Genomic DNA, 25,672 nt, shown 5'->3' with positions numbered 1-25,672 from the left:
CTGAGCGTGGCAAAGCTGGAAAACAGCTACAGGTTTCTCTTCGAGAGGACATTATTGACAGTTAAAATGGGCTGCATAGTTTTTACTTAATACTTTCTCTAGAAGTAGCTATTAAATAATGCTGCTCTATATAACACAACATATAGGACAAAGGCAATCTGTCATTGTTATTACATTACAAACTATAGTTCATTTATGTAAGTGAGGATAGTAAAATAAAGTAAACTGTGACATATTATACCCAAAAATTCTTCATACAGTGGACTACCAGTAAAATTGATAAACATTTGGAACCAAAAATTATTCAGACACTTTGACCTGACCATGTTTTGTTTAAGTGTTATCTGACATAATTAAGATAAATTTTTCTGACACAGTTTAACTCTGAGATATTGTCATATTTTATTACCATTTTTTTAAACTATAGTGAATAAACTGTATTAATGAATGAAATATTCAAGGTGTCTGAATACATTTTGGTTTGACTGTGTGTATATATATATATATATATATATATATATATATATATATATATATATATATATTAAAGAATGTATGTATGGATATGTAAAATTAATAATAATAATAAAATTTAATTTTATATATATATATATATATAGTAATAAAATTAAATTATATATATAAATTATATACATATTTAAAAAAGCATATTTTAGCATAATATTTTCTTTTAATATTTTATGCATTTTCAATGTTAATTATATTTTCTCATATATTTTAACCTGTTATTTACATATACATATATTTTCAAATTTATATATATATATATATATATATATATATAGTAGTTATATATATATATATATATATATATATATATATATATAGTTCAAAATACATTTTTTCATGGCCCAAAACTATATTTTGTAATATATTTTGAATTTGAATGTTTAAACTAAATGTATTTTCAATATATTTCTTTTATATATATATATATATATATATATATATATATATATACCATATGTTTTCAATATATTTTGGCTAGAAAAAAAATCTTTTTGCTATATGAGTTACATTCTGTTTTGCTTTAAATTATGTTTCAGATTGAATAAAAATTAAACTCCATTGAAAGCATCTGTGAAATGCTGCACAGAAAATCATTAGATGTTTGTGAAAACACAATCAAAAATTGTGTGCACAGTAAATTATTTTTTAACAGCTAGAAAGATGGTCTCGCCACTCCAAGAACGATACGAATCAAATAATACTTTTATCATGAAAAAAAGTGCTTTAGCAAAAATAAGAGCTGCAAGTTTCATAGACTTACATGTAAGTGCATTGCTATCAATGATCTTTTCCTGTGGTTTTTCAAACTGAGAATGAGTCAAAAAAAAAATTTCTCTGGTAATCGACAGCTTGTCACCCAGTGTCGATAGATCCTACACATGCCGTGCATTGAACCTGGAACATTCCTTTGATGTAGAGGTTTCAAGAGTGTATTTTTATATCTTATGCACATCAAAGTATATGATGCTGAAATACAGCAAACCTGCAAATAAATAAGTGTTCTGTTGCCTAGCACTTTGAGGTTTTGTCTGAGGGCTCGATTTGTATCCTTGGCTCCCTATTAAGCTGGCAGTACAAACACAAATGTCACTTTGGTGAGAAAGCATCTGCAAAGAACATAAATGTAAATTTAAAGGTTTCAGAAGCATCTCGCTGCTGTTGTGAAATTTCTTTTCATTGACTGACAATCTATGACAGGATGTGTGATCTGTGAAAAGCATGCCGATTAAAAATAGAAAGAAAACGAAGGCCTTAATGATCATGGGAAGGTCAGTGAATTTTTTCCCTCCATTAGTGGATGAGAAGAGATACAAAAATGGAGCCAATCAGCTCAGCAAGATAACAAGAATAAAAATCAAATGCCCGGTGTTTCATTATCTATTCAAAATCTTTGTAATCTGTTCTCAACCCAGTTCTGGTGTATTAGAGCACATTGACCCGTGGGTCCATCCAGAACGCATTTACACCCATTTCAGAAGGAAATATAACAAATATAATCTGCTTGACAAAGGTTATGATGAAAAAAGCCAATAGATTTTCTTTTGAAATGCTGTTTCATATGCTTGATTATGACTATGAGCAAAATAAAGACATGATACGACCAACTATAATGACTCAACAATGACATCACATGCTTCCATATGCTTACAAGCAATCGTTTCTTCGGCAGAGAGGAAAGATGACTTTTTATTGTTATGTAATGAGGCTGTAAACATGATCTTCCCCTGGCAAAGCCCCATGGGTGAAGCTATTAGTCACCCTTGGTTTTGTTGCGTATTTCAAGCTGCTTTCATGAGCTCAGTGTAAAATAAAATGCTCAGAATACATCCTTTCCTGCTAAATGTTCATTAAAACAAAGGTTGATGGTTCTAATCTATTATTTTGCAATCTTATAAAGTTGCCATATAATCTTACAGTGACAAAAACAGAGGAATTTTGATCAAACTGCTCTCAGCCGCTGAAGAGAGAGGAGAGGCGTCCCGAAGCGTTTCATCATATGAAGGCTGCACTTTTAATTATGACAAAATAAAACTGAAGAACTGAATCTGTCACAGTCAACACACATGTGATGACTTGTTTGAAACTCGCAACGAATTTTGCTTCTATGGTGCTGGTAGAAACTGAAGGTTATCATGAAGATTGCCTGATTATTTTCTGAGTTATAAAAAAACAAAACAACAAAATATTTTAAAGCTATACAAATGTTACTAAACATAAAAAGGAAAAAAAAAAGAGAATTAAGCATAACAAATCTATTTCCACATACCTAACATGGTTTGCTTGGTTTCAGATTGTCACAATAAAATTAACTAAATATATAATAAAGGTTAAACAAAAATTAATGAGCAAAAGATAAAATGAGAAACAGCAAAATATGTAGTAAAATAAAATAATAAATAAATAAAAAACCTTTCCAAATAATCAATAAAGTAAATATAAATAATTATTATAAAGATTACTAAAAAAAAAAAAAAAAAAAAAAAAAAAAAATGGATGAACAAAATAAGAATAAGATTACCTGATTATTGTCTGAGTTATAAAAGACAAAACAACAAAATATTATAAAGCAATACAGTAAATATTACTAAACATAAAGGGGAAAAATAGAGACAAATATCAAAAATCTATATCCACATATGTAACATGAAAATTGTCAAAAACTTTTTGTTTGCTTGGATTCAGATTGTCACAATAAAATAAACAAAATATATAATGAAGGTTAAACAAAAATCCATTAGAAAAAGAAGGGGAAAAAAGATTAAAAAAAACAAACAAAATATGTATAAAATAATAAATAAATAAATAATGTTAAATAAATAAGCTTTCCAAATAATCAATAAATAAAGTAAATAGAAATAATTATTATAAAGATTACTAAAAATAAAAAATAGATCAACAAAATAAGAATAAGATTACCTGATTATTTTTTGAGTTATAAAAAACAAAACAACAAAATATTATAAAGCAATACAATAAATATTACTAAACATAAAGGGGAAAAAATAGAGAAAAATATCAAAAATCTACATCCACATACTTATGAAAAATGTTAAAAACTTTTTGTTTGCTTGGATTCAGATTGTCACAATAAAATAAACAAAATATATAATGAAGGTTAAACAAAAATTCATGAGAAGAAGAAAAACAAAATGATAAAAAAAACTGCAAACAATGTATAAAATAAAATAATAAATAAATAAATAAGCTTTCCAAATAATCAATAAATAAACTAAATAGAAATAATAATAATAAGGATTACTCAAAATAAAAAAAATGGATAAACAAAATAAGAATAAGATTGCCTGATTATTTTTTGAGTTATAAAAAACAAAACAACAAAATATTATAAAGCAATACAATAAATATTACTAAACATAAAGGGGAAAAAATAGAGAAAAATATCAAAAATCTATATCCACATATGTAACATGAAAAATGTCAAAAACTTTTTGTTTGCTTGGTTTCAGATTGTCACAATAAAATAAACAAAATATATAATGAAGGTTAAATTCATGAGCAAAAGAAAAACAAAATAATGAAAAAACAGCAAAATATGTAGTAAAATAATAAATAAATAAATAAATAAGCTTTCCAAATAAATAAATAACTATAAATAGATTACTAAAAAATGGATGAACAAAATTAGAAAACAAAAATATAAAAAAAAATTATAAAAATTATGTTATGAAAAATGAAAATGAATAAACAAAAGAAAAAATATATATCGAAAAATATACGGTTACTAAATAAGAAAAAAAAATGTAGCTATCTTTATACATAAAGAAAATAGTCACCATCTTTCCACAAAGATGTAATAAATCAGTTATTTCTGACATCATGCTTTAGTGTTAAACAGAAATACGAGACAGTGTGAGCTCAGCGCTGATGGCAGGGGTTATTCTTCATGCCTGACGCTGCCGCAGGAGAGCTCAACCTGGAGGGAGAGCGAAAACTGGACCATTACATCATTGCTATGGGATAGACCTATGCCCCGCCCCTATGTGTCATTGGCGGAGCGACCTGGCCTGACATCCCCATTGGTTAATGACAGCGTAAGGGTAAGCAGCGAGGGGGCGTGGCCTCAGCGTGCAGGGGCGCTTCAAATACACTGTAAAAGATGCATAAGGGAGCGATGCTGATGCTGGTGATGCGAGAATAATTTCACTCCGGAGGCAAGCTTTCAAACGGACCGAGAGGGTGATGATGGACTTCATATTTAGGATAAAATAATCAAACGCAAAATCAAATCAACTGCTTACCGTAGACGCGATTATTTTCTCAAATTGCAACATAATAGAGAAATAGGTGAGAGTGAGACCCTGGATCGGAGCCATCCTACAATCGCTGGAGGTAAGGGCGTTTCTGAAAGCAGAGCATCTCTTTAGCATTCGTGGTTTCAGTTCAGAAGTTACAAACTTACAAACTCATGCCCTTTCGTAGGGGGAATAAAACTGCTGGTAAATGTGCTGTATATATTAAGAGTTGGAAGGTTGTGCTCTGAAGTTTCTGAGCTCGTCCCTTTATTTTGGATTTGCTTGGTTTTTTATGGAGGTCTTCACCTGCTCTCAGTGACCCTGTAGGAAGCATCTAAATATTTAGAACCACATTTGTTTGTATTATTTATTTGTTAGTCTGTGTATTTTTCATTTGGGTCACACTTTAAATTACAGTGATAATGTTACAGTGTACAAAGTAATTACTGAGAGTGCTCACTGTGTAATTTTGTGGAGCTGTTTGCATACTATTATTGGTCTTACTGTAGTATTTATTACAGAAACATGTGAAATATGACACTGTAATTTAAAGTATTATGTGCGTGTGTTTGTCTAGAGGTCTTTCTGTCATGTCATAAGACTTGTAATATACCAAATGGAGCCATCAAAACTCTTTACTGTCTATTGTGAAAATACTTTATGATAATATTTTTATTGGTAATGGAGTTTCATCAAAAACGTAACAAAATAACAACGTTATTGACGTGCAGTTGTATGTATTTACATATATAATTTAATGTTAGACACATCTATAAGATATGATTTAGCAGCAGAAACAATGTATAGTTGATGGCCCAATTTTGGCAGTGATGTTTTCTTGTTTAAGTGCCTTGCGTTTGCATGCATTGAACAAAAATGCGCTGTTTAATTATAGCTGCTCTAAATAAAACCGTGCAGAAGACCTCTGAAGTAACAAACCAGGAGAAAATGGCCCGTGGGAATATGAGTTGAGTGAACGCAGCAGAGACAGCACAGGAACCCTTAACAGTCGTAATGGATGCTTACATCCTCAGTTCATGTGATCTCACACTCCATTTGATTACTAAGTGCAGATTTATTTCCTTGGGCTGCTTTCCCTGTTTCTTATTGCTTTAATGATAGAATCCCAGAGTGAGATTTTATTGCCAGACCTTTGTTCAGTAAATTGACAACAGTTTTGGCCTACAATGGTAGACAATTACTAAGTGATATTTTATTGTCCATTAACCTATTTTTTTTATTTTTTACATTTAGGCATTTGGTAGACACTTTCTCCAAAGCAACTTCTAAAGCAATTTCCAGGACTGCTTTATTTTTATTTTTTATATATATATATATATATATATATATATTGGACTTGACAGTAACACCAGGTGGATTTCAGTATTGTAACGCAGTCACTCCTACTAGCCACTTTGGCAGGTTGAATTTTCTATATAATATATACATTTTTCAACTGTAGTCTTTTAAAAAGGCATCTGAAATAATAAACTAATGTGGTTTTGTCAAAAATATTGATACTGAAATTTCTGAAACGCTTCCAATACTCATTTTCCGCAGAATAGATACATGATACCAGCTGCTCTTTCTCTCTCTCTCATCTCTCCGACAGCGAGTTGACACACAAACCCGCCTCCCCGCACTCATTTCATTTGCTCCGGATGAATATTGTTGGTGTTACAGGGCTTGAATTTCGTCGTGGGATTGTGCATATTGCACATAATTTTACTCATTCCTGCAGATTTTGTTCTCACACCCAAAGTGCGTGCACATAAAGCCGCCTTCTCAGTAATAAATTAAGTAATTTTTCGCTTAAACAGTCAAATACACACAAAATAATGTCAAAATGTCGGTCTTGGTGAGTATTCATGTAAACAGTCAGTTATGTTTTAAGTGAACATAAACAGTTGAGAAAGAAAACGCATGTTTAACAGTATAGTGGATCCATGTGTCAGGTCTTAAAGTGACAGCAGCCTAATATACCTGCTGCCAAATAATGAGATAATATTTAAATATATATATATCTTATTATTTGGCAGCAGCTTTATTAGGCTGCTGTCACTTTAACATATTTAAAATATATTTTATATATATATATATATATATATATATATATATATATATATATATATATATATACACACACACACATTTTTTTTTTTTAAATATACATTATTTATATAAAATAAATTATTTCCTTGCATTATCGAATGCTAATGCCGATCTCTCTGTGAGCTGTGTTTCTGTGTTATGTGTGTGATGAAGTGTCCCACCTCCGGACCATGCTGGATGTGGGATGCGTCTCTCCAGCCTGAGTGGTGAAAGGGTTGCTGCCGGTGCTTTGCATAATGCACTGAAGAGTTTGGGCTGTACAGAGGGCTGTACCGTTGCATTAGTTTGGAGAGGTTATTGAGAGCCAGCGGTGCTGTGGGTGGAGAAATGCATCAGGTCTTTTGTGGCCCAGAACAAATGAACATGAAAAACTCTTGGACATGTCCTTGAGCGAGTCCTCCTGTCCCCTGAGAGATGCTTTCAGCTCTCTCTCTCTCCATCGCTGCATATCTCTGTCAACATTTAGGCTTATCTGTCTCGCTCACTTTCACTCTGTCTCTCTTGTCCAGTCCACTTCTTATCCTTATCTTCTTAATCAGAAACGATTCTCGCCTTCACAGGGCACTTAATGTTCAATCAAAGAAAGAGAAAAGAGGACAGTGAGAAAGAAGCTCCTATCACTTATCATTTAAAGGGGTGGTTGATTATGATTTCACTTTTTTAACTTTAGTTAGTGTGTAATGTTGCTGTTTGAGCATAAACAATATCTGCAAAGTTACAACGCTCAAAGTTCAATGCAAAGGGAGATATTTTCTTTTAAAGAATTTGCTGTTTAAGGACTATAACAAACAACAAACAACAAGCTTCTTCCCAGGTTAGTGACATCACTAACCCTAAAATTTACATAAACCCCGTCCCCGAGAACACGCAACAAGGGGGGCGAGGCCATGTTGGGCTGCTTTAGAGAAGAGGAAGAGTTGTTGTAGTAGAGTGTTGTTGCATTGCTGTCATTTTTACGCCGGACTGCTTCACAAACGAGGGTCAATTCAACACTGGATTTGCACAAAAGATTAACATGACGGCACATGCTAGTCGATGAGTTGAATCAACTCCACAGCAGCTACATAAATGTATCCACTAACCATTCAGAAACGTCCAGTTTCATTCTAAAAGTTGTAACTTCTTCCTGAATCTCTCCATCAGTGTCCGACTCCGGTTTGAACAATATAAGGCTGAACACCGTTACTGTCAATCCTCATTTTGGCTGCGTGAGATTCTCCAGCTTTGTTGTTGTTGAGCAACTGAAGCGTGAGCTGTTAAAGCTCCACCCTCTTCTGGAAAGGGGGCCGGGAGCAGCAGCTCATTTGCATTTAAAGGGACACACACAAAAACGGCGTGTTTTTGCTCACACCCAAATAGGGGCAAATTTGACAAACTATAATAAATGATCTGTGGGGTATTTGGAGCTGAAACTTCACAGACACATTCTGGGGACACCAGAGACTTATATTACATCTTGTAAAAAGGGGCGTAATAGGTCCCCTTTATTAATCTTTAGTAAAAATCATAATTTAAAAATGTGTTCCTTTTCAGATGATGAATAAATAAGCCACACCCCACAGGAAGTGGAATTGGAATGGCAGAAATAGGAATTTTAAATTCAAAGAAATCAAAAGAAATTCAACTCAATCACACAACAGATTTCATTAGTCCAAAAAGTATATAATTATTTTTTTCCTAAACTAAGACTTAACTTATTAATTACCTTTTATTCAAATTATTTTACAGCACCATATGTCCACCACATTGCTTTCAGAAAACAATAAATAAACAAACAAACAAATAATCAAAGAAATAAATATTCACAGTAAACTGTGGGGTAAAATAAAGGATTTTTGAATATTTATAAATGAAATATACATTTATATTTTTGGAATTTTAAACATTGATTATAAATATTATCTTATGGAAATAACTCATATGTTGTATGCATGATAGCTTTTAATGGGTATGGATATGCATTCTAAAAAACCTTTTTTAATTAAAACTATGAAAAGTTATAGCTTTTATATGCACTCATTTGAATTTCATTCCATTTTAATTCTACATCCATAAATTCAAACTGACAAAATTCTGGATTTGAGTTGGCATTCTCAGTTCAATGCAGAATAGCACACAACCCTGTTTAATAAACGCTGACTCTTGCCAGAGATTGCTCGTGTTAGTTTTACAGTCTCAAATAATACCAGGACTTGACTTTATTCTGTAATGTTTCATTAGAGACATTTAAACAGTGACTCATAAGTCTATTTTATGCACTCAGCCCACTCTCCCAGCAACAGTTCTCTGTCCTTTTTTTATACGCCAGTAAGTGTATTCATGGACAGTTCTCTGCTGTATGGTGGGTGTATGTGGATGAGTTGTGTTCTGGGCCTATACATTTAATGCTCAGTGTTTTTTCACCCCCAGCAGCCCGGTGATAGGGCAAATAACTTAGTGGACCCTACAATTGCATTTATTGGCATTAAAAAAAAGAGAAAGCTTTGAATTTTAAGTGTTTTTCTCTTGCAAAAATGCTTACGCTGGCTTTTCTTTGATTCAGTATGCATCCCATTTAATTTCAGCGCTGCACTAGCTCCAGTGCACATTTTCAGCTTTTATCTGGCTCTCTTCACAGCTTTGGATGTTACAATGATGAAATGTATAGCGATACTGGCTCATGTCAACCTAAACATCTAGTTCTGACTGTTATACGTGTGTTAAAGCGGTACTTCACTGCTGGCAAAATAGGCTTTCAATAAAACTTTGCTGTCTATGCCATAGAAGTGCGAAAATTCTCCTAGTCTGCTATGGATACGCTTAAGGCTTGCCCACACTAAAAGGTTTTTAAGATCTTATCAGATTTTCAAAATGTGAGAGACCACACGCATGACCACTCGCGTCCACACACTAACAGATTTCATTCACAAACAACCAGATTCCCGACCGTGAACACAGGAAAAAAAAATCTCTCATGGTCAAACATGACTTTAGAGTAAACAAACATGGCAGACGACAGGCAAGAAGAAATGGTGATAATAGTGTTTGGACTGCTTTTTACAGAAAATTTGCAGGGAAAAGAGTAAAAGTCGTTATTAAGCTTCTGCCTTCCGTCAGCTCGCTTTCTGATTGGCTATCGTTTTGTTTCACGTGACAATCTAATTAGAGATCTCCGATTGCAATATTCTTGGCCGATTCCAATTTCCGATTTTTTTGTTAGTGTGAGCTGCCGATACCGATTTTTGCCGATTTCGATTTTCTTTCTAAGAACTATAATTGACAGCATATACAAACAAAACTGTACATCAGAGCAAGGTTTTATTTTCATTAAAAAAACACAAGTAAAAAGTCAGTAATAAAATAAGAACAAATAAACAAATGGCAAACAACAGCACAAACAAATGCAAAAAAATAAAGAGAGCTATGAAACTTTTAAGTTTTTCAGGTTAAGTGATGTAGGTTTTTATTCAGGTAAGAAATACTACAGAAATTAAAGTAATCAAATAATTAAATAAAATAACACTGGACAGTTTTCATTGTAAAAATTAAATACAGATGAATGTTTACAATTAAAGTTATAAAACTTATTCTGTCAAGAGCAGAAAGTGAAGTACTTTTGTTCTTTGATTAACATGACAGCCAGCAGCAGGTTTATTAGGCTGCTGTCGCTTTAAGAGTTTATGCACAACCCAATATACTGTTACTCAACATGCGTTCTCTTTCTCAACTATTTAATGCTCCAAAACTGACTGTGTTAAACTGAATACTTGCCAAGACAGGCATTTTGACGCAATTTTGTATGTATTTGACCATTTAAGTGCAGAGCAAGCAACTCATTACTTGTGACTCACAAGCTGTTTGAGACTGAGAAGCAGCTTGTGTGCTCCACTTGATCAGTGCACTATTGCATCACAAGCACTATTTAACCGGAGCGAATGAGACGAGTGAGAAAGAGGAGGCAGGTATGTGTCACTTCGCCGTCAGAGAGAAGAGAGCGAGAACATGCAGCTTTATTGCCTGTGCCACTATTAACAAAACAGACGATCGTGCGGGAAATCGGCCGATTCCAATTCCTGGCCGGTCGATCGGTGCATCTCTAAATCTAATGCGTGTGTGCGCTTTTGTCCTCTGGGTTCCCCCCACACAGGATTTCTGATCTTAAATATTCAACATGTTGGATATTTATGATTTGAGAATGGTGTGTCCCTGACGTTCTTCTGAGCAGATTCAATCACTCCTAACACACCTCATACCACAGGAAAATCTGATAAGATAATCTGTAGAACCATCAAGATAATCGTGACTTTACCTAGGATTGTCGGAAGGGAAGAAACTGCGCCCAAAATTAGCCTGATTATCTTGCCTTTACCATAGTCAAATTCTACCTTGCTTTAGTAGGAAATACCTCTTAGCAAACTTTTAGTTATAATGGAGTCGACTTTATTGTTCCCGGTACTTTCGGTTTCCAGTGAAGGAAAGGAAAGGAAAATATGGAGAGAAAATCTGAAAAACCTCTGTGTTTGTTGTCAACATTTCAAACACAAACACAGTGTTTTAGCTCATGCAGGGAAAAAACTGAAAGAAATCTTTTGTTTCGAATCAGAATCAGTTCGGAGCGCCCCCCAGTGAAATTTCGGAACACTTATGACGAAGCCTCGTTTACTGAAATCACGTGACATTGGCAGTTTGATACACGCTCCAAATCACTGATTCGAAACAAAAGATTCGTAAAGCTTCAAAGCTTCATGAAACAGTGTTTTGAAATCACCCATCACTAGATATTGTTGAATAAAGTCGTTATTTTGTTTTTTTGGTGCACAAAAATTATTCTTGTCGCTTCATAACATTAAGGTTGAACCACTGTAGTCACATGAACTGTTTTAAATATGTCTTTAGTAGCTTTCTGGGCATCTGGAAGTGTTAATTATCTTGCTGGCAATGGAGGCCAGAATCCATTGGATTTTATCAAAAACATCTCAAATTGTGTTCCGAAGATGAACGAAAGTCTTGCAGGAGTGGAACGACATGAGTGTGATAAATGACAGAATTTTCATTTTTGGGTGAACTAACCCTTTAATAACCCTCTGTCGATCGGACTGTCCGTGGGCGGGGATACAAAAATTTCTTGGTACAAGTAACACAGAACTCTGTTCATGTATATATACTACCAACATTGTAACAATACAAAGCGGGTTGAAAATCGGTGAAGTTACACTTTAAGTCATGTAAGTGTCTTATTTCTGTGCTGTTAGCAGCACCAAACTTAATTCTCTTAATCAAACATGTTTTCTTAACACTCCACATCACATTACATCTCTTTTAAGTTTCATGCATCACCAGACATTTATTAGCCATAGACTGGATTTATATTAGTTAAACAGTTTGTACAGTGCAGGTTATCCACTTGAACTGTCATGTTGATATTGCCAATTTATATGATTGTGTGAGAAGGTGATGAAGTGTAGGAAATGAGGTCACAAAGTGTTGACAAATTGTGACGGCCCAGATGCATCTTTCCTTCACACCAATTAACAGCTGCTTTTTTCCATTTTTTACCCAATAGTAAAAGGCAAGGATGAAAATTAAAGACCTGCCTGCAGTGCTCTCAATAATTAATAACCCATCCATGAATATTTCATTGGCTCCAATACGTTTGCAGATGTGAGGGGCTGTGTTCAGGCATGGCAAATAAAAAGAAAAGGAAAAGTGTACTAAAAGAGAGATCAGCCCCAAAGGGTTATCGGCTGCGCACCCTCCTAATCTCCAATCACCGCTGTACTACAGCACATCCATGGGGAACAACACCATTGTCTTGCTCTCCATTGTTGTACTTTGCTCTGATGTATGTAGTCATGTGTACATTTTCATATCATTACGTTTTAATGGTTTGCAGTAGCAACGCATTATTATGTTCTGTGTACATTGCAGAGTGTGAAATGTAGGGCACCTTGTAAATACAACTGTCAGGACGCTTGTTTGTTTCCAGCAAACATAATCACTTTTAAAAGCTCAAATGTGAAGATCTAGCAGTAGAACTTTTGCACCAGACTCGTGAACAGCTGGCTGGATAATCTCGCTTAAATTACAATCTGAGCCATTCATTCAGTGCACTTCGCTTGGTCACTGAGCAGAGTGGCACAACTTTTTATAATAAAGACAGTGAATCAAACAACATCTGTCCCACAATAGTGTTTTAATGCCACTAAGTAAATTTTTTTTGTATCATTAGGACTTGTATCATGAGGATAATATGCAGACACATGCAAAAATCATATTTTTTGTTGTTTGAAAAAAGAAAAAAGTATTCTAACATATTAATATTAGTATTAATGACAAAAGTAGTATATATATATATTTATATATACGTATATATATATATATATATATATATATATATATACTGTATATACACACACAATGTATATAATGCATATTTTATTTAGGCTATTTTTATAAAAAAATTAGCATTACTATAAAATGCAACAATTATGTTTTTTGTAAGTGGATAGTTTATGATATATATGATATATATATATTACTGCATATAATAATATCATAAACTAATATATATATATATATATATATATATATATACTATACATAGTATATATACTATATATATATAGGTATTATTTTTTGTATTATTTTTATTTTATTTTTGGTAACCATTATATCCTTCTTAACTGGATAGTTCCAAGAGATTAAAGAGATTCATTCATCTATTTCATCTTTGTTTCCTTTAGGGCCTTATTACTGTAATCTCTCAACTGTGTATTTATATTCCAGATTCACTAACCCACTCAGGTGGTTCTCTCTGTCTTTCATTCATTCTTTCATTCAGCTCTTTCCCGGCTCTCTCTCTCTCACTATGTCTGTATGTCCCATCACACACATATGCAAAAGGAAACCCCAAGGGTTGGTCCTTTTTGCTTCTTCCTGTCAGGTTGCCATGGCATCAGGCAAGGTGGCCCCATTTCCTGCCGTGCAGAGGGGCCGGGGGGGTTACGTCCAGAATGACCGTCTCAGTGTCTAATGCGATCAGACAGGCGTGCGGAGTAGTGTCACACGCTACTGAGACTGAGACTCAGCTGATGCACTCACACACACAGAAACCTCCGCAGACACTAGGAAATACTCCACCTTTTCTTCATCGCTGAAGGTGATCTGATCTCTGCAGCAGCAGGATGGGCGGAAACAAGATGGCTTCTGCTTAAGATGATCTGTCTCCAGTCTGCTAAAGGATCAGCACTTCTGAGGGTGGAGACATAAGAAATATCACTCTTCTTTGAGACAGCAATGAGATAAAATAGAGAGCAAAAAAGGAGAATTTGCCTCTGATTTGTTGATTTAAAAGGCCATACTGAGATTTGCCATGATACCAAAGTGAGAAATCTCAATATGTACTCAAGATCAAAAAAGATCTAATGATCTGAGCTGCAAGCTCTATACTCTTACTGTATGTCAACTATCATCTTTCTGTCTTTTCCTGCAAGAATTCTTCCCCAGATGCTATTAAAATGCACGAGTTGGCAGAATAAGAGTTACCGCATAGAGAATAGAGAAACACTCTAGCCTTAGGCAAGAAATATACGCAAATATGCTAACGTAGATGTAAATGCATGGCCAATGCATTGCTAGCATAATACTGGTCTCTTCTGAAAGTAGACACACTTGTTATTCTCAGCAGTGTTGTTAGTGTTAACTAAAACTATATATATATTTTTTTCGGTAATGGAAATAAAGATTACAAAAACCTAAACTTAAAGAACATGAATATCTGAAAAAAACTTGAACATGACTGGAAATAGCTGACAAGATGGCCACCAAGTGAACTGACTCAAAGTGCTCCATTGTCAAATACTTCTCAGATATTTTCTAAATGTGCACACTTTTTGCACTACAATGATGTTTACCAAACACTTGACATGACAGATACCAGATATTGAATCATGATTGAGCAAGTATGTGCTTCTTTATTACATTATAAAGCTCCTACAGTATACCTACATTTATGATGATATAAATGTAACAGAGGCTAGCTAGTAAAGTGTGCGCTAACAACTGACGGTCTTCAGCGTCCTTGTTAGTGCACCTGCTTCCCATGCTGGAAACGCTGGTTTGAATCCCCCTTGAAGCAGTGCTAGTAAAACTGAAGGGGTTATAATGGTGCCGTGACCCGGATGGGAGTGAGGATTTGCGGGGTGAGTGTAACGAAGGCTAGCTAGTAAAGAGCTTTGCAGGTAAACCTCACTCCCCTGGTCTCAAGAGATGCATTAGTGACTGATGTTGCGGTTTTTAGCATCCTTGTTAGTGCATCTGCTTCCCATGCCGGAAACGCCGGCTCGAATCCCACACGGAGTAGTGTGAGTAAAACCGAAGTGGTTGCATTGGTGCCGTGACCCGGATGGGAGTGTGAATTGGGGGGAGGAGTGTAACGAAGGCTAGCTAGTAAAGAGCTTTGCAGGTAAACCTCACTCCCCTGGTCTCTGCGCTGCGGTTTTTAGCATCCTTGTTAGCGCACCCGCTTGCCATGCCAGAAACGCTGGCTAGAATCCCACTCAGAGCAGTGCGAGTAGATCTATTGGGGTTACATTGGTGCTGTGACCCGGATCGGAGTGAGGATTGGGGGGCTGAGTGTAACAAAGGCCAGCTAGTAAAGAGCTTTGCAGGTAAACCTCACTCCCCTGGTCTCAAGAGGCACACTAGTGACTGATGTTGTGGTTTTTAGCATCTTTGTTAGCGCACCTGCTTCCCATGCCAGAAATGTTGGTTTGAATCCCCCTTGGAGCAGTGCTAGTAAAACCGAAAGGGTTACATTGGTGCTGTGACCCAGATGGGAGTGAGGATTGGGGGGTGAGTGTAACGAAGGCCAGCTAGTAAAGGGATTTGCAGGTAAACCTCACTTCTCTGGATTCAAGAGGTGCACTAGCGACTGATGCTGTTTTTTTTTAGCATCCTTGTTAGCACTCCCACGCCTGAAGCTATGGTTCTAATCCCACTCGATGCAGTGCGAGTAGAACCGGAGGGGTTACATAAAGTTGTTAAATGTACATTAGTAGTAAATGTAAATACATGTAAACAAACAGACTGTGTTACTGTGACAGTAGCAAACCTCAGTACTCAAGGGAGTGATAGAGTTACCTTAATTTGTCTGTGCCATTAAACCAGGTGTTTTATTGGTCAGATAGCTGCAATAAACATGTTTATGTGATTTAACTTGGCTCAGCATGATACTCTTGAGAGTAGTTGACCTGAAAGAGAAAACAGTTTATGCTAATATCAGCTATAGCACCCCTCACTGGGCTTTTCATATTGTTGCTAAAAGCGTTTGCTTTCACATACTATATTTCAGGCTTTATTCAGAACGGTATATTGTGTCATTAGGGATTTTGAGATCTCAAATGCCATCATGATTCCCAGTAGCTTTGTTTCCAAAGAAACAGAACAGGTTGTACGTGTGTAGTCAAAATCTGATCTGTCCTACCTGAACTGCCTAGGATGCTTGACGACAATTTGATAACAACCTAATGCAAGAGATTGCATGAAATGTTTTGGACTTTTATGCACCGATATGTTGTGACAGCACAAGTCTTTGAGGTACATCAGACGATTGAGGCTCTTTGCAGCAAAGAGGGACACACCCCATCCGTCTGTCTGTCCCCTCCCCCGTCTCATCTTGCCCCTTTTCAACACACCTCTCAGGGGAGTTAATTTGTGTTCGACGCATGAAAAGATCAGAGTGCGGAGGGGGGTGATTGAGGGCGGGTAATTTTTCCCCATCTTGTTTTCATTTCCAGAGCCAGTGCAGTTTGAGCATCATGCCCATGTTCTGTCTTTGTTCTGAGAATTTTGAACATCCTATCGTTGCAATCAAGAGCACTTTCCACAGACTGAGCAGATTAAAAGACCCCAAGACTCAGCGGAATAGGCAGCTCATGTCTCTGTGTGAAAAGTGTTGGATTTGCTTGTTTTACTGCCACCACATGTGGATTTGTCTACCACGGTGTGCAATTAAAAGCACACAATCTAAAGTCAGATCACTCTGAGGTTTATGACATTCATTAATGAAAAGCTTTTTCATATAATGAAAGTACCATGGTTTTTACAATGGTGTTTACTGAACTTCTTGGAGTGTAAATAGCATGGTATATGAATATGGGCGCCTAACCCTACATGGTATTTGTCAAAGTATAGGACACCATGGTATTATTATCATAGTAAATATCATGGTACTTTTTTGGTATTATGAAAGAAAGCTTCATTGCCATGGTTTCACCACAGTACATTTTTGTAAAGGTCAGATGAGCAGTAAGGAAAACAGATGTTCAGTATTGAATCATGTAGAAGCACATAAAACCCTGTGCTCTCCTAGTTAGTGTCTTATTTTGCATATGACATAACAGTAAGGGAAGTTGCACTTGATTGCATCACTGGGTCTATTTTAATGTGCAACCAGGATGTGTGGTTTGTGAGAGACAAAACTTTGTTCCTCTCACTGACGTGCTTTGAACAAAGTTGTTGCTACATTTGGCGCGCAATATAAGTGTCACTTTCCATCCGCTCAGTGCTCCGTCATTTATCAGCTCTCATTTTGAAATGTGTCGTATCAGCTGATGTTTCTTCAGGACCCACATTTTACATGGGATATCAAGTGCTGACCCAACACAGTACAAAAAATACTTTTTCATAAAAAGAAACAAAAAATATATTTTAAATTGTGACATTTATTAAAGGGATAGTTTACCCAAAAATCAAAATTCTTTCATCATTTACTCACCCTCAAGTTTTTCCAAACCTGTATAAATTTCTTTGTTCTGCTGTACACAAAAGAAGATATTTGGAAGAATGTTTGTAACCAAGCAGATCGCGCACCCCATTGACTACCATAGTAGGAAAAAAAATACTATGGCAGTCAATGGGGGGCGAGAACTGCTTTACTATTTAAAGTACAGTAACACTATAAGTGACAGATGCATTTGCATCAACAGACTCTATGTGTTTGATTGGAAACACAGCCTTTAACATCAACAACAAAAGATATGGGAATTGTTTTCCCATATCTATCTAGCCTATTTATTTTGCTATCCTAACTATACACGGTTATATGGGGAATTGCATTTTATTATTTGAATTTCTCTGTTCCCATCAGTAACCTTTGACACACCAGTTGAGAACCACTGTCACGACTCTTCTTAAGTCAGTCAGTGTTGCCGTTTGTTCTAATTAATGCTGTTGATCTTCATCTTCAATTACAGATTTGTGAAAACATATGGTAGGACTTTTAGATTTTCCTAGTTTAGTGTCTGTGTGAGTTATGCTGTAAAACCTATTAACAGCTCACAGTATTCAGTTCTTCTCTCGCGCCTCCTGCCAGTTAAATTCAGCTCATTAGCACAGAGCGGCAATCAGGGGAGCGATGCATCACAGACCCTGGCATAGTGGAAGATCAAACGGTAGTCCATCACCAAAGGCTCCTGTTTGAACTTATGATGTTGAAAAAAGACAAAGACAAATGCCATGTTGCATTGTTGTATGTAGGTTATTTTCCCTCCAAATGTCTTGGTTTGTATTGCAGAAAACTGAATATGTGTGGTAAGCAAATTCAAAAAGTAGCCAAAATGCTTGAGGCTAAAACATGCTCTCGAGATCTCAAATGCCCCTAGCCTGGAGATATTTTGTCCGTTGGATGTTTAGAGTGTGATAAAGTGCTTGAAATCTGTTTTATTGCATTGGTGTTCATTTTGCCTTTCCTCCCGTACAGTTACAGCCCCTCTGAGAGCAGTTACACTCAATGGTTACAAGATCGTGCAATTCTTCCAGGCGCACTTACATTTACGGGAAGATGGTATTGAGACGTACGGTGGAGCACACTCAGGCTTTGATGTGTGGCTCCTTTCATGTGTTTGTTGGAGCCTGCGTTTGGCAGGTGTATTTTTGCATGCAGGCCGGAATAATGCTGCACGCTTGCTCTCTGTTTGACTAGAATGAGAGATGACTGAATAATCAATTATCAGAGGGATCTCTGAGCACTGGCAGGGGAACGAAGTGTAGAATATTAAAAATGTCAATTCTGGATATTTACTCATTGCACAAAATGATGCTTTGATTTGTTTGTGTGATCTTAAGGAGAGCAGAAATTGCAGTCTTTATGTTTAATATTCCTTCAGCATGTACTGCAACTGATGCTAATAAATATCACATCTAAAGTTGCCGTTAATGTCATTTGCACTCGGCTGACATCATGTAATCTGCATGATTTATATGTCTTCTTTCTTTTTCATTTTGCAGGGCTGGATGAGAAAATTCTTGTCTTCCATTTCGTAGAAATCTTCCCTCCAACTGTCAACTACCTACTGGGCACAGCACTCTAGAGATGCTCAATATGGAGAGAACTGCCATTTCCACTTCACTGCTCACAGTCTGTTTCATGTTGGCTGTGTGTCGCTGCTCCCTTGCGATTCCCTTCTGCCCTGCCCAATGTGTCTGCGAGACCCGCCCATGGTACACGCCTCAGTCGGTCTACCATCAAGCCAAGACTGTTGACTGCAACGAACTCCATTTGAGAAGAATCCCGTGGAATATTTCAATTGATACTCAGGTGCTGCTTCTTCAGAGCAACAATATCTCCAGGGTAACCACAGAACTCCAGAGTTTGGTCAACCTCACGGAACTGGATCTCTCCCAGAACCACTTCACACAAATCCAAGACGTTGGCTTGAGTAACCTAACCCAACTGGTCACACTCTACCTTGAGGAAAACCAAATTAAAGAGCTGCCTGATATATGTCTAAAGGACCTAGTCAGCTTAGAGGAGCTTTATATTAATCATAATCAGATCTCTTCTATTGGTCCTAATGCCTTTTCAGGCTTGGGGAACCTGTTGAGGCTTCACCTTAACTCCAACAAGCTTGTGGCGATAGACAGCCATTGGTTTGAGTCCCTACCCAACCTTGAGATATTAATGATAGGGGAAAACCCCATTCTTGGGCTGCAAGATATGAACTTCCACCCCCTCTCTAAATTGCACAGTCTGGTTCTTGCAGGAATGGGGCTCAGGGAAATACCTGAGGGGGCTTTCCAGGGATTAGAGTACCTCGAGAGTCTCTCGTTCTTCGATAACAAGCTCACGGCTGTGCCAAAGAAAGCCCTGCGTGTTCTACCGAGCCTCAAGTTTCTTGACCTTAACAAGAATCCTATCGTCCGTATACAGGAAGGTGACTTCAGAGACTTTCCCCACTTAGAGGAACTCAGTCTGAACAACATGGATGAACTTGTGGCGGTGGAGAAGGGCGCATTCTCAAACTTACCACAAATGGCCAAATTGGAGCTCTACAACAACCCTCAACTGTTCTTTATAGACCGAGCCGCTTTCCTGAAAATGCGCGGCTTGCGCACCTTACTGATCCACAATAATGACCTCACACTTTTGCCCCATGATATTTTATCCGCTTTCCCCAGTCTGGATGAAATCAGTCTTCATAGCAACCCACTCAGGTGTGATTGTCTCGCCAACTGGGGGCCCGTCCTGGGCAACCAATCGAGCCTCAAAGTTCTGGAGCCCCAAATAACTCTTTGTGCCTCCCCACCACATCTTGTCGGCCAATCCCTTCAGGAAGTGGTGTCTGCAAGTTGGAATGGGGCAAGCAATACCTGCCTGCCTCTGATTTCCCAGCATGCCTTCCCTCCGCTGCTCAATGTCACCTTAGGACAGCTTCTAACACTCAACTGCTGGGCTGTGGCAGATCCGGCGCCTCAGTTTTACTGGGTGACACCCACCGGTGACAAAGTCACTTCTGAAGCTGTTTCCCCATCCACGAATGAGGGAGGGGGAATGATGAAGAAGCACCGGATGCAAGAACAAGGTGCTCTTGAGATCCCACATGTCGAACTCGAGGATGCTGGTCTCTACACATGTGTTGCTTGGAATGCAGAGGGAGCCGACACCCGAAGTGTCTCAGTGTATGTGGATAGGAGCAACTGGCATGGCGGACGCTCTATTGGAGGTCATCATGGGGTGGTGAATACCACTGGATCCTTGGTAATCCTGGCAAAAATTGTCCATGCCCAGTCTGTGGTACTTGAATGGAAGGTGCACCCATCTGCTGTCTCTTCCAACCATGAGGTGGCACAACCCAAGTGGCTCAGTGCTACCGTAAAGATCGACAACCCGCAAATCAGCTACACGGCAATGGTCCCCGTAGATGTCCAAGAGTACAATCTCACACACCTCCTACCTTCCACGGAGTACCAGGTTTGCCTGACCATGGCTGGCACCGAGCAGACCCAACACTCTTGTATCAACGTGACCACCAAAGAAGCCAGCTTTGCCGTGGAGATGGTTGCCCAGCCGGCCAATGTAGCCCTGGCAGCGGTCATGGGCTCAATGTTCGCCATCTGCATCATGGCTCTGTTGGTGTTCTATATGGGACGGCGTATGAAGCAGAAATCTTGCCATCACTCTCTTAAGAAGTACATGCAGCACACCACCTCAATTCCCCTGAACGAACTCTACCCACCGCTTATTAACCTCTGGGAGAATGAGACAGAAAAAGAGAAAGAGGGCACTGCTGACCCTCAAAACTCACAGATAGACACTTCAAAAACCTACATGTGGTAGCTGCACAACAGAAAGTAGATAAAAGAGACATTTTAAACAGTATATGTACTGTGTTGTACATAAATGACAAGTATGTGTTATTGATTTGTCATTGTGAAAGATATATGTATTTTTAGATTGTACCCTTCAATGCCAAGCACACTTGGTTGCAGTTGTGATTTGTTAGACGACCAACAGACGTGGGCAGCAAAACACATTTTATGCTTTTGCATTGCATTGTATTTTCTGAGACTAATTCAACGTTAAGCATGCCAATGTGTTAATAAATCTTATAATTTATTCATTCTATATCAGCACTAAGCAAGCTAATACACTACTTACACAGATCAACACTATTTATATCGCCTCGCGCATATCAAATGCAGTCACATGACATCAGATTCACAGATTCTGGAGTTTTTGCATGGATTTTGCATGATATTTTGGTGCTAACAGGGTGAGTTCTTTCCTAGTTTTCTCACTTCTAAAAATACACCGGTGTGAGAAGGTGACATAAGCGTGCTCGTTGCTCTCATTTGTCTTCAGCTCGTCACATTTTATCACCTGCATTGTAAGGAAAATAAAACCTGCCAGGTGCTATGAAGTTGCAAACTAATTAGCTGTCATATGTAATTAATATCTGGAACACAACTGCGCAGCTGTGCTTATTTATTCTTGCATTGTAAAATAACTATTTATTGAAGAGTGTGTGAAAATGGCTGTGTTTATTAGCACTGACTGAAAATGTATTTCATAATTGATAGAAAAAAATCATTAGCCTATAACGATTATGTGTTTTAAATGTGTGACATTTACTAGCAGACATTCACCATTGCTAACAATGATGGGGCTGTTCTATGCTTTTTGCACCTCATCATGTGCTTGGCGTTTTGATTACTGAGAGATTGCTTCAGTTCTCAGTTAAACGTGTTGCCAAACTCAATATTCACACAATTCAGTCTTAGTGTGGTATATTAGGTAACATGTGTGTGTGGAGAATGAGAATTGAAAACAAATCAATGTTTTTTTTTCTCCTCACATAGATGAATTAACCTTTAAAATGCACGTCACCCTTAAAACTATATTCAGTTTATTTTGTTTAAAGGTTTTGACATGTTTGAGATTTGTGCACAATCCTGCATCATATTGATCAATACAAATGTTATGCAAGACACATGCTCATTTATCTCATGTATCAACAAATACAACATCCATCCAGATATTAATATAACCAAATCTAATTTTGATCTATCAAGTGTCCTAAAAGGGTATAACTTTAAAGGTGCACTCAGTAATTTATCATCATTAAGAACGATGTAACCCTAAAAAAAATTAACATTAGACAATAGAATATCCAGTCTAATAAAAGCTTTTTCATGGTCACCATATGACCGGATGTAATCACCAGATATAATACTAATCTCTTTATACCTGATTTCTACCTGTTATCTGACACTTTCACTCACAGAATTCATTTATTGTGGCTGACTGTGAATAGTGCATTTCTATGACGGCATTTCAAACTGAAAACGTTAGCTTTAGCATGGTGCTACATTCACATTGCTAATTATCAGTAAGTCCAAGTAGACTGTCAGTGCAACATAAAAAAAAATTACTGAGTGCACTTTTGTTATGCATTATTTGAACCAAAGATGAGACACATATTCAATAGTTCTCTCATCACTGTCATCAGTCAATGAGATGTCACGGTATATTTAGCTCTGACGGACAGTGAGGAAAATATATTATCTTTTTAACATCTGTTGATTTCTTGCTCAGTTTTTGAGCTAGTTATTGTAATTGTTATTTTTTGTATTTTATGCTGAATTTTTTATTTTATTATTTCATGATTTGAAGGGATAGAAAATGCACTCAAGTTCATATGGACAACTTCTAGAATCGACATGTTAGCAGTCAGTTCTGGTATGAAATGTTGTTCATACACATGTCACATGATTTTAAGATGTTCTTTCATCACTGACTGTAAATCACATTGTGTGTTATTACTGGCAGAAGAGCAGAGAAAATGTCACCTTAGATTAAGCATTAAATATATCATTACAGCTCTGCCCTCTAGTGGTGGAGGACACTAATGACGTCTTACACGATTTGCTGTATCTCAGTGAATAGCAGGGTATTTTGTAATAGAGGAATATTATTGTTATATTTCAATTAAGTCAACAATAATGGTTTTACACTGTTAAGACGTGTTGTGACGTCCATGCGCAGTAGTTCAGGAGAAATGACTGTCTGAAGAAACATTTGAGAGAAATAAACACAAACAATATCACTACAACTATTGGCTACAGCTTCTCTTTATTGTTTTTCCTTGAGGTTTATGTCTAAAACTGTTTGAGTATCAATGTATTATTTTTAACTTTTAAATTGCTTCTCCTTTAGACTTTTTAGCCTGAAAAGTTTCCGACTAAAAATTAGCAAACTTTTGTGACAAAGTGCCATTTTCATTTAAAGGCACATTAAGTATATTTTCGCCGCTAGAGGTGGCTTATTCAAAACAAAGGCGTAGCTTGATGACGCCTTGATTTCGTGGAATCATGGGAGGTGTCGTCTTCACGTCTACAGCCGGTGGAAATGAATCTGGACGGGACTCGGGCAGAAATCGTGTTCATGGATGAGATTATTAACATTACTGTAGTATGAAGCAGAGCAGGGCCGAGTGATGTGGGAGCAGAAACAAGGCCGCTGGAGCGATTGCTAATGAGAAACGAGCGCGACACACAGCTCAAGAGCATTGGAGCTTTTATTATGCCGCAGTCACCGCTTCTGCTTCATTCGGTCATGCGTATGTAGGGTAACGCAGCGCTGTTTTATTATATTAGAAACATTTGTGTGTTGAAAGTTGTTATAATGCTACTCTGTGTTCGCTCGGCGGCTACTATGACACACTTGTTGCACACTGCAGTAAGCTAGATTGATATTAGTCATGTTAAAACATGCTACTCGCAGTAAATCAAGAAAATGAGATTTAAACAATAAGACTTACTGTGTTGAGCTATATAACAATAATTAGTTTTCTATTGATGAATAATAATCCAAACAGTTGCTCACCTGTTTAATAAAACACATAATATATTAAAGCGTATTTGGCATTTTCATGGTTTCTAACAAATAAAACCGAGGGTAACGCGGGTATGATGTCATTGATAGGCGACGCACGGTCTGTTTCCTGGTTAAAATTTCTCTGGATTTAAACATTCTTGGAAACATCTGGGATAATGTAAGTACACAAGTCAACAAAATATATAACACTGTTCTAGTGGTTTTTGGATATTTTAATCCAAAAATCTTACATATTGTGCCTTTAATATAAATTTATACATCATTTTTTTAATTCATGTAAGTTAACAACATTTCATAGTTGCACCCTGATGATCAATGTTACCCCAGCATAACAATATTTCGGAAGCTTTTATTTTCATGAAATGGGTTTTAAACTTTTCAAATGCTACGTTATAAGTTAGAAACCAAGACATCCATCTGCAGATATTTATGTAATAAACCCAATTACATTTTGATATTTGAAGGGTTTACATTTATTGATGTTTTTTAATTGCCTTCTACAACTCTTTCTGTATATAATTGTAGAATGTCCACTTCTATTCTATTCTATTCTATTCTATTCTATTCTATTCAGCATTGCTGAAACATACCAGAATCAAGAATCGTAGTTTGTCTAATTAGTCTAATTAATGAGATTTTTTAAAATGTTTTTCTATAATATAGTATAAAGTATGGTATGCTACTATACTGCTGTTTATTTAATACCACATAAACCAGGTTGAGGAGGTATGAGATATAAGATATGAGAAAATAAAGCTATAAATTCATAAACACTTTTGCAGTAAAATGATAGACAGTGTGAAACATGATTTGGGTTACTATAACCATTTTACTGTTTACATGACTATCATGTGTCAAATCATATTTTTTAAAGATATAGATATGTTTGAAGACAAAGGGTATTTGGCACTTTATGCTTGTTTGGCTCTCCAAGAGTCCACATACAATGATCTGAATTCCACTGTCACCAGTTTATTTAGATTTAAAAAGTTCATAAACATTCATAATAAATATATTATAGTCCAGAGGTGGTCCTTAAAGTGCTGACCAGCAAACAAAATACATGAATGTATGGATGAATGAACAATTCAACTGACAGCTTCCGAAGCAGAGCACAGGA

General features: G+C 36.6%; 1 protein-coding gene and 1 long non-coding RNA gene across 2 annotated transcripts; one reads left to right on the top strand and one right to left on the bottom strand.

The window, feature by feature from the left end:
* Positions 1-4,635: 4,635 nt before the first annotated feature.
* Positions 4,636-23,767, top strand: si:ch211-180f4.1 (uncharacterized protein LOC100144405 homolog). The gene is made up of 2 exons (XM_051904200.1): positions 4,636-4,881; positions 19,164-23,767. Exon 2 carries the CDS (start codon positions 19,249-19,251, stop codon positions 21,490-21,492), a length of 2,244 nt encoding a protein of 747 aa, XP_051760160.1. The 5' UTR covers positions 4,636-4,881; positions 19,164-19,248; the 3' UTR covers positions 21,493-23,767.
* Positions 13,553-19,156, bottom strand: LOC127517959 (uncharacterized). Its single transcript, XR_007931413.1, has 3 exons — positions 16,360-19,156; positions 16,017-16,126; positions 13,553-14,126 (listed from the first exon to the last, which is right to left on the bottom strand). It is a non-coding gene; the product is annotated as an uncharacterized LOC127517959 (long non-coding RNA).
* Positions 23,768-25,672: the final 1,905 nt, after the last annotated feature.

Source organism: Ctenopharyngodon idella, chromosome 8, assembly GCF_019924925.1.
Source record: "Ctenopharyngodon idella isolate HZGC_01 chromosome 8, HZGC01, whole genome shotgun sequence".
NCBI classification, from domain to species: domain Eukaryota; kingdom Metazoa; phylum Chordata; class Actinopteri; order Cypriniformes; family Xenocyprididae; genus Ctenopharyngodon; species Ctenopharyngodon idella.
The sequence above is the reverse complement of the archived record's forward strand: the minus strand, read 5'-3'. Positions and strand labels throughout refer to the sequence as shown.

Excerpts from the sequence above, each read along its gene's own strand:
- si:ch211-180f4.1 (XM_051904200.1), top strand. The coding sequence starts at position 19,249 with ATGCTCAATATGGAGAGAACTGCCATTTCCACTTCACTGCTCACAGTC.